The sequence below is a fragment of the Echiichthys vipera genome (genome assembly GCF_963691815.1).
Source record: "Echiichthys vipera genome assembly, chromosome: 17".
NCBI lineage: Eukaryota > Metazoa > Chordata > Actinopteri > Perciformes > Trachinidae > Echiichthys > Echiichthys vipera.
Window position 1 is genome coordinate 952,503 of NC_139842.1, and position 10,000 is coordinate 962,502.

The 10,000-nt window shown below is 45.2% G+C and overlaps 2 protein-coding genes across 4 annotated transcripts in view; both read right to left on the minus strand.

Moving 5' to 3' along the window:
• The window catches only part of LOC310959674 (uncharacterized protein), a 16,392-nt gene extending 9,544 nt beyond the window's left edge, over positions 1–6,848 (minus strand). Inside the window, exons 1-2 of the mRNA XM_083931119.1 lie at positions 6,485–6,848; positions 512–1,061 (exon numbers count right to left, since the gene is read on the minus strand). Coding sequence (XP_083787245.1) covers positions 512–1,061; positions 6,485–6,733 — 799 coding nt within the window. The 5' untranslated portion in view covers positions 6,734–6,848. The remainder of the gene's footprint in view (positions 1–511; positions 1,062–6,484) is intronic.
• A 1,278-nt stretch (positions 6,849–8,126) lies between these two features.
• jmjd6 (jumonji domain containing 6, arginine demethylase and lysine hydroxylase) overlaps positions 8,127–10,000 on the minus strand; it is a 9,237-nt gene continuing 7,363 nt past the window's right edge. Inside the window, exons 6-7 of one of the 3 annotated variants that reach the window (XR_014593577.1) lie at positions 8,964–10,000; positions 8,127–8,698 (exon numbers count right to left, since the gene is read on the minus strand). The exon at positions 8,964–10,000 is cut by the window's right edge and continues 1,410 nt beyond it. The gene's annotated coding sequence lies outside the window, so the exon portion shown is untranslated. The other 2 variants (XR_014593578.1, XM_083931115.1) reach the window with 2 other exon arrangements.

Below are 10,000 nucleotides of genomic sequence, written 5' to 3' on the forward strand. Positions count from 1 at the left end.
TGTGTGTGTGTGTGTGCGCGCCTGTGTGTGTGTGTGTGTGTCTGTGTGTGTGTGTGTGTGTGTCTGTGTGTGTGTGTGTGTGTGTGTGTGTGCGCGCCTGTGTGTGTGTGTGTGTGTGTGTGTGTGTGTGTGCCTATGTGTGTGTGTGTGTGTGTGTTCTGTGTGTGTGCGCGCCTGTGTGTGTGTGTGTGTGAGTCCGTGTGTGTGTCTGTGTTGGCGTGTATAGAGGTGCAGCACCATCTGCTTCTTAATCTCAAACAGTCGGTTAAAGAACAACAGCTGCTGCTCCTCCAACCTGTGACACGACAGGTGTGTGTGTGTGTGTGTGTGTGTGTGTGTGTTTGTGTGTGTGTGAGAGTGTGTGTGATTCATTTACAGTACTAAGACACACTGTGACAAGACTCCACTACGACTAAAAGTCTGTTTAATCGCAGTAATGTGTACTACGAATACACTACGACTTTACTACGACTTTACTACGAATACACTACGACTCTAGTCGCAGTCTTACCGCTGTTCAGGACGCTCTCTGGTTCTGGTTCTGGTTCTGGTTCAGGGGATTCCTCTACGACAGGTTCGGGGCTGGGCAGGCGGTCCTCTGTAGAACCGGGGATCAGCTCAGGTAAGGACTCCACCTCAGGTTCAGGTTCAGGCTCGGCCACAGGCTCTGGGTCGGGCACCGCAACTGGTTCTGGGACAGGTTCTGGCTCTGATGCTGGTTCTGGGACAGGTTCTGGCTCTGATGCTGGTTCTGGAACAGGTTCAGGTTCTGGGACGGGCTCCGGTGCTGCAGCAGCTACTACTTGTGCTGTAACTGGTTCTGGGACAAGTTCTGGTTCTGAGACAGTCTCTGGTACTGGGACTGGTTCTGGGACAAGTTCTGGTTCGGGGACAGTCTCCGGTACTGGCACTGGTTCTACTACTTTGACTGGTTCTGGGACCAGTTCTGCTTCTGCCACTTTAACAGGTTCTGGTTCTGGTTCTGGGACAGGTTCTGGGACAGGTTCTGGTACTTTAACAGGTTCTGGGACAGGTTCTGGTTCTGGTTCTGGGACCGCCTGCTGAGACAAAAGGGTTCACATCAGTGACAGAAAACAGACTTTCACATAAACGTTGACGATCCTTCTGTAAGCTAAAGGGAATAGCAGCTAACTGTAAGCTTAAGGAATAGCAGCTAACTGTAAGCTAAAGGGAATAGCAGCTAACTGTAAGCTAAGGGATTAGCAGCTAACTGTAAGCTAAAGGGAATAGCAGCTAACTGTAAGCTAAAGGGAATAGCAGCTAACTGTAAGCTAAAGGGAATAGCAGCTAACTGTAAGCTAAAGGGAATAGCAGCTTACTGTAAGCTAAAAGGGATTAGCAGCTAACTGTAAGCTAAGGGAATAGCAGCTAACTGTAAGCTAAAGGGAATAGCAGCTATCTGTAAGCTAAAGGGAATAGCAGCTAACTGTAAGCTAAAGGAATAGCAGCTAACTGTAAGCTAAAGGGAATAGCAGCTAACTGTAAGCTAAAGGGAATAGCAGCTAACTGTAAGCTAAAGGGAATAGCAGCTAACTGTAAGCTAAAGGGAATAGCAGCGGACTGTGAGGTAAAGGAATAGCAGCTAACTGTAAGCTAAAGGGAATAGCAGCTAACTGTAAGCTAAAGGGAATAGCAGCTAACTGTAAGCTAAAGGGAGTAGCAGCTAACTGTAAGCTAAAGGGAATAGCAGCTAACTGTAAACTAAAGGAATAGCAGCTAACTGTACGCTAAAGGGAATAGCAGCTAACTGTAAACTAAAGGAATAGCAGCTAACTGTAAGCTAAAGGAATAGCAGCTAACTGTACGCTAAGGGGAATAGCAGCTGACACAGAGACGCCGCTGTGACACCGCTGTGACGCGGCTGTGACGCGGCTGTGACGCGGCTGTGACGCGGCTGTGACGCCGCTGCGACGCGGCTGCGACACGGCTGTGACGCCGCTGCGACGCGGCTGCGACACGGCTGTGACGCGGCTGTGACGCGGCTGCGACGCGGCTGCGACACGGCTGTGACGCGGCTGCGACACGGCTGTGACGCGGCTGTGACACGGCTGTGACACGGCTGTGACACGGCTGCGACACGGCTGTGACGCCGCTGTGACACGGCTGTGACGCCGCTGTGACACGGCTGTGACGCGTCTCTCTCCTCAGGAGCCAGGAGCAGCTGACACGGCGACGCAGCGAAACAGAAACAGAAACAAAAGTATAAATAAACGGCTGAGAGGCGTTCAAGAGCTCCGTTTGTCCTGCAGTCAGCTGCACACGACGGCTCGTCCTCAACGAGGAGCTGCAGCTGACACGACCACCCCGACCCCGAGCACCACGCCCACGTCTACCCCGAGCACCACGCCGACCCCGAGCACTAGGCCGAGCCCCATGGCAACCCTGAGCCCCATGGCGACCCCGTCCCAGTCCCAGCAGCCTCCATGTTGCAGGACAGAGGCTGATGTGATGTGATGTGTTGTTGTGACAGAGTTCTTCTTTCTTTAGACGAACAAAGACTCTTTGTTCCCCCGACTTCAGCCGCCGCCGCCATTTATGAACGAGACGACAGAGAAACGAGTGCAGGGAAGACTGTTAAGTATAGACCACTAAAGGAGACGGTTAAGTGTAGTCACTAAAGGAAACAGTAATAAACCAAAAATGATAAATATGTGGATCACGGCTGAGTCACTGTCTGGATCAGCACCAGTGTTCACGCTCACGCTCCATTTATGGCGAGCAGCAGCAGCAGCAGCAGCAGCGTGGTCACCTCTGAAGAATGAGGAGGGAGGACGGGAACCGGACTTGAGGAGGAGCAATTCAGGGTTTCGACTGGACCAGGAGAGGTGGGGATCGAACCACCGATCTCTCGAATGGAGGACGACCCACTCTCCACTGATTCCACAGTCGCCCCGAGAAGAAACGCTCCACAGTCTCACCGTGTTTCTCACACTTCACTGGGTGCAGGAGGGTGAAGGAGGGTGGAGGAGGGTGGAGGAGGGTACAGGAGGGTGCAAGAGGGTGGAGGAAGGTGCAGGAGGGAGCAGGAGGGTGGAGGAGAGAGCAGGAGGGCGCAGGAGGAGTGTGGAGGGAGCAGGAGGGTGGAGGAGGGAGCAGGAAAAGGGTGCAGGAGGAGTGTGGAGGGTGCAGGAGGGTGGAGAAGGGTCCAGGAGGAGGGTGCAGGAGGAGGGTGGAGGAGGTTGCAGGAGGGCGTGGAGGAGGGTGCAGGTGGGTGCAGGAGGAGCGTGCAGGAGGAGGGTGGAGGAGGGTGCAGGAGGGCGCAGGAGGGTGGAGAAGGGTGCAGGAGGGTGCAGGAGGTTGGAGGAGGGAGCAGGAAAAGGGTGCAGGAGGAGTGTGGAGGGTGCAGGAGGGTGCAGGAGGTTGGAGGAGGGAGCAGGAAAAGGGTGCAGGAGGAGTGTGGAGGGTGCAGGAGGGTGGAGGAGGGTGCAGGAGGGCGCAGGAGGGTGGAGAAGGGCGCAGAGGGTGCAGGAGGTTGGAGGAGGGAGCAGGAAAAGGGTGCAGGAGGAGTGTGGAGGGCGCAGGAGGAGGGTGGAGGCGGGTGGAGGAGAGCGCAGGTGCTGTAACCTCAGTCCAACATGCTAAGCACATAAATGTCAGAGCGGGCTCGGCTCTGGTGACAGCGACCCGTGAAGCACGCGGGCCGTAAATCCAGAACCAGCCGCTCACGTGGCGTTTACGTCCGGGACACGAATCCTCCGCTGTCACTCGTGTGTCACCACGACCGCCGGAGCCACGTGAACGCCACCGCAGGAGTCAGGAATTAAAGGTCTTTGTCTGCACTTAACCATCAATTAAACATGGAGACAGTTTTTATTAAGGTAGAAATCAGGAGAGATGCTAACAGCTGACGTGGCTAACAGTGGTTAGCTCGGGGCAGCACGGTGAAGGCATTCAAAGGTCTTTTTTAACCACTAATGCTGCTGAAAATAACAGCAAACCTCTGCAGCAGCATGAGAAGAGTCCCTGCACACACACACACACACACACACACACACACACACACACACGAGAAGAGTCCCTACACACAAAAAGTGTGTGTGTCTGAACGTGTGTGTCTGAATGTGTGTGTCTGAACGTGTGTGTGTCTGAAAGTGTGTGTGTCTGAAAGTGTGTGTGTCTGAACGTGTGTGTGTCTGAACGTGTGTTTCTCAGTGTTTGACGTCACACTGTGCGACGGTGGACAGTCAGTTGTTGCCATGGAGACGTGTGTTTCCAGCCTTGTGATTGGCTGAAACCTCCTTCCTGTTGGAGCAGGATTTTACGGTTTACACATGTTTTTACACAAAAGTCCAAAGACACGCGTGTTCCTGGGGACTGGGCCTCCGTTCTGGCGCCGTCCATCTTGAGTCCCACTGGTCCGGTTTAGCCCGACTCAGCAGGATGAGATGACACGGCTCGGACATGCGACACCGTGAACACACACAGGCGTAAATTTAGGATTTATGTTTGACACCAAATATAGACGCCGCGCTGTCGCATGTTACAGCCGCGCTGCGCACATTCTTCTTATTTAAGGAGGGAGAAAAGGTCAAAGAAGCGCGGGGTCAACGCGCACGCCCACCTCTGGGGACCAACTGTCCTGCTGCTCCACCCTGCAGCAGCGTGTGTGTGTGTGTGTGTGTGTGTGTGTGTGTGTGTGTGCAGGCAAATCCGGTGATCAGCTGTCGACCATATTTGGGCGTCAGGCGGCCGAACTTCGACCATAAAGACGCCAAAACGTCCCGTGAAAGAGATTAAATTCAAAGTGAGGATGCAAATGTTCCTTCACTGGTTATCAGACGAGCTAACGATGCTAACGGCGATAGCTGCACGCTAAATTATAACTTTTAAAAACATTTAGCATCACCTTTTCTTTCCTCTACACGATATTTCAGATATTTTACGGCACTAACGCTGATCCAGCATCTGTGGATTCATCAACAGATAAATAAAACTATTAAAGTTGAAACACACACGGACAATAATGCTGCAGTTTATGACACAGTGCTACTGTTAGGCCTGTTAGCATTAGCTCTGTAAGAGCTGGTAGTTTAGCATTAGCTCTGCTAGAATTAGCTATGTTAGCATTCGCGCTGTTAAAGCTGGTAGTTTAGCATTATTATTCGCTCTGTTAGCATTCACTCCGTTGAAGCTGATAGTTTAGCATTAGCATTCACTCCGTTGAAGCTGATAGTTTAGCATTAGCATTTGCTACGTTGAAACTGGTAGTTTAGCATTAGCATTTGCTCTGTTAAAGCTGGTAGTTTAGCATTAGCATTTGCTCTGTTGAAGCTGGTAGTTAAGCATTAGCCTGTTAACAATCATTCTGTTGCAGCTGGTAGTTTAGCATTAGCCTTGTTAGCATTCACGCTGTTAAAGCTGGTAGTTTAACATTAGCCCTCTTAGCATTAGCTCTGTTGAAGCTGGTAGTTTAGCATTAGCATTAGCATTAGCCTGAGGATGGGACGTAACTTACGTCAACATCACAATTTTGTTATGAAACATTTTGTTTTTTTACATTTTCCAATTTTTATTTTATTTAGTAAAAAACAAAACTTTCTGGTGAAAAAGTTATTTTCTTATTTTGGAAAAAAAAAATAGATCAAATAAACAGAAGTTTCTGTTATAGTTTGAGTGTTTTTCTAATATTTCACTGCTGTGTTCAGAAAAAAGGAATTTAAAGTCACTTTTTATGTCAAAATCACCTTTTTTTGTTGTTTAATTTATTGTTTGGCACAAAAATATCATTATTTTGGTTAAAAAGTAAAGATTATACACAAAACATGAGTTTGTTGTGAAGAAAAACTGAATTTAAAGTCATTTTTGTTGTTTTATTTTATTGTTTGGCAGAAAAAACAACTTATTTCTGATAAAAAGGTTATTTTCTTATTTTATATAAAAATATAAACACATATATATAAGTTTCTGTTATTAGTTTTTAATATTTCACTGCTGATGTGAAGAAAAAATGAATTTAAAGTCACTTTTTTTTATTTTATTTGTTGTTTGGCAGAAAAAAACAAACTTATTTATGATGAAAAGGTTATTTTCTTATTTTATATAAAAATATATGAATATATATGTATGTTTCTGTTATTAGTGTTTAATATTTCACTGCTGGTGTAAAGAAAAAATGAATTTAAAGTCACTTTTTATGTCAAAATCACCTTTTTTTGTTGTTTTATTTATTGTTTGGCACAAAAATATTATTATATTCGTTAAAAATCAAAGATTATTCATAAAACACGAGTTTGTTGTGAAGAAAAAATGAATTTAAAGTCACTTTTTATGTCAAAAATCACCTTTTTTTGTTGAAAAAAACACATTTCTGATGAAAACTAATTTTCTTATTCTGGTTAAAACCATAAAGATTATTAATAAAACATGAGTTCGTTGTGTCTGTAAATAATTAACATAACTTTCTGTAAACTCATTTTAAATTAATAAACATATAAAACACTGATAAAGTGATCCGAGGGGGTACCTGAAGGCGGATGCTCTCGGCCGGGGCAGGAGGCGCTGTCGGCGGGGAGGCTTCGGGCTCGGGCCGGGGGGGTTGACCCAGAGCTCGGGACGGAGGGATGTCGTCTGCGTAGCCGACCTGAGGCTTCTTCTTCCCGGCTGAGGACGCGGCGGAGTCGGGCTTCTTGGTCAGGAACGAGGAGGCGAAATAAATGGCGACGACGGTGAAGATGATGGCGGGAATGACGAAGCCCGGGTCCAGATCCATCATGGCGGACTTTTATTTATATTATACTTAATTTAAATGATTTAAAGTTAAAGTGCGGAGTCAGAGTGTGTGTGTGTGTGTGTGGAGCGGGAGGACGGTGTGTGTGTGTCTGCAGCAGGAGAACACACACACACTGACACACACACTCTCACACACACACGCAGGGGGCAGGCTTCAGAATAAAAGCACTAGATTTTCAGAATAAAATGTTTAGTTTTTCATCTATTGACACAAAAATAAACACAGCGATTAAAAAATAACTTTACAACATGAAGCTTTATATTTAAATATATTTTATTTTAATTAATAGCTCCATAAATACCACAAATTATTAAATAATAATAATATTTAATACGCTTTATTTGAGACATCCATGTTTTTACTTTCCTGTTTAATTTTTACTTTTATTTATTTTAAATGTTTTAATTCATTTTTATTTTGTATTATTTTATACATTAATTATGCAAATATATAGTGGAGGTTTCAAAATAAAAGCACCCACTACTTTTTCAGAATAAAATGTTTAGTTTTTCATCTATGGACACAAAAATAAACACAGCCATTACATTTTAAAACTACAACATGAAGCTTTATATTTAAATATATTATAAAATGAACAGCTCCATAAATAACATCATTATTTTATTAAAAATAATATTTAATATTTGTTTATTTATTACACCCATGTGTTTACTTTCCTATTTAATTTTTCTTTTATTTATATATTTTATGTTTGTATTCCATTTATTTTGTTTAATTTTCCAGATTAATTATGCAAAGATAGAGGAAGTTTCAAAATAAAAGCACCCACTAGTTTTCAGAATAAAATGTTTAGTTTTCCACCTCTCCAGGTGTCTCCATCGTTGCCCACGTGGGCGTTGAAGTCTCCCAGCAGGACTCTGGGGTCCCCTACTGGAGCCCCATGCAGGACTCTGGGGTCCCCTACTGGAGCCCCATGCAGGACTCTGGAGTCCCCTACTGGAGCCCCATGCAGGACTCCGGGGTCCCCTACTGGAGCCCCATGCAGGACTCCGGGGTCCCCTACTGGAGCCCCATGCAGGACTCTGGAGTCCCCTACTGGAGCCCCATGCAGGACTCTGGAGTCCCCTACTGGAGCCCCATGCAGGACTCTGGGGTCCCCTACTGGAGCCCCATGCAGGACTCTGGAGTCCCCTACTGGAGCCCCATGCAGGACTCCATTCAGGGTCTCCAAGAAGGCCCCAGACTCTGAACTGCTGTTCGCTGCATCTGCACCAACAACAGTCAGAGTCCCCCCCCCACCACCCGCAGGCGTAAGGAGGCCACCCTCTGGTCCACCGGGGTGAACTCCAACACCGCGGCGCTCAGCCGGGGGTTTGAGAGGAAAGGAAATCAGCCGAAGACGTTTCGAGTCATAGAAAAGATTTTATTGAGCAACAAAAAGAAAGTTTCCTTTTCCTCAGATTCACGTAAACATTTCAGGAGCAGAGCCGGCGCCTTCAACCAGTTTAAGAGAAAGATACAAACGTCTTCAAAGGCACTTTAGTCCGAAGCATCGACCGCAAACAACAAACGCGATCGGCCGCAAACAACGACGAACGCAATTACTGCTAACAAGGAACACCATGGACTGCAAGAGGACGAACACGATCGACTGCAAATGACGACGAACGTGATCGACTGCAAATGACGACGAACGTGATCGACTGCAAACGAACACGATCGACTGCAAACAACGAACACCAACGACCACAATCGACAAACGCCATCGACTGCAAACGACGACGAACGCGATCAACTGCTAACGACGAACACGATCGACTGCAAACGAACACGATCGACTGCAAATGACGAACTCTATGGACCGCCAACAACGAAAGCGATCGATCGCTATGGACCGCAAACGTCGAACGCGATGGACCGCAAACGTCGAACGCGATGGATCGCTAACGACAAACATGATCAACCGCAAACGACGAACTCGATCAACTGCTAACGACGAACGTGATCGACTGCAAACGACGACGAACGCGATTGATCGCAAACGACAAACACCATCGACCGCAAACGTCGACGAACGCGATTGATCGCAAACGACAAACACCATCGACCGCAAACGACGAACTCTATGGACCGCAAACGACGAACGTGATCGACTTCAAACGACACGCGATCAACTGCAAACGAACGCAATCGACTGCTAACGACGAACGCGATCGACCACTATGGGCCGCAAACGACGAACGCGATGGACCGCAAACGACGAACGCGATGGACCGCAAACGACGAACATGATCAACTGCAAATGACGAAACACGATTGACTGCAAACGACGAACGTAATCGACTGCAAACGACGACGAACGCGATCAACGGCAAACGGTTGAGAAAAGAAGATTTAAGACAGAATCAACCGTTCATTATTATTTTATTAATCATTTTATTGTTTATTTCCTGTTTTATTTCTCAGTAAAAATCTTTTCTGGGTTTTGAACTTTTGAACTTTTTTCTAAAGAATGAATCAAGAAAATAACGAAGTTTATGATTTTTATTTTAATTATTATTATTAAAAGATTAATCTGCTCAGTATTTTCTTTGGTGAATTATTTCTAATGTTTTAATGAACAGGATTTTATTTTACACATAATTCTGTAAAAGTTTTTATTGTTTTAATATTTTTTATATATTTTTCCCAATTTTCCGAGAACATATGGAGTCACAGAAGCGCCATGAAAAAGAATACATCTCTAAATAAATATATAATAATAATAATAATTATACGCAATTATTTGTTGATTTATGTCTGAATATAAATAATTCAGTTTTTATTGCATATAAATATTTTTTCCTAGATATTTTCTAATTATTTTCCTCATTGTTTGAATTAAAAAAAAAAGACATTATATAAAAATAAAGGTAAATTATGTTCAATATAAAAATACATACAGAAAATAAATGAAAGTTCTTATAATTTGTTTTATATTTCCACGTTTATTTCTTCTTTATTTACTTCTGTATTATGTTTATTAATCCATATTTTATTTACAGACGTATTCTTTCTTCTGCACTCTGAAGCCTCCGTAGCTCAGACCGTAAACTTCCTGTTCCCGTCCGTGTTTGGTGAATAATCGGTCGTGTTCACGTGTTTCACGTGTTTCACTGTCTTTTGTGACGTTAAATATGTTTTTATTCTCCTTTTTAAACACAAACGTGGATTTTTCACCGACTCCTAAATGAACTCCGTTTGTTTCTGATCTTTAAAAACTCTTCAAACTTCTGATTTTGTTGCAGC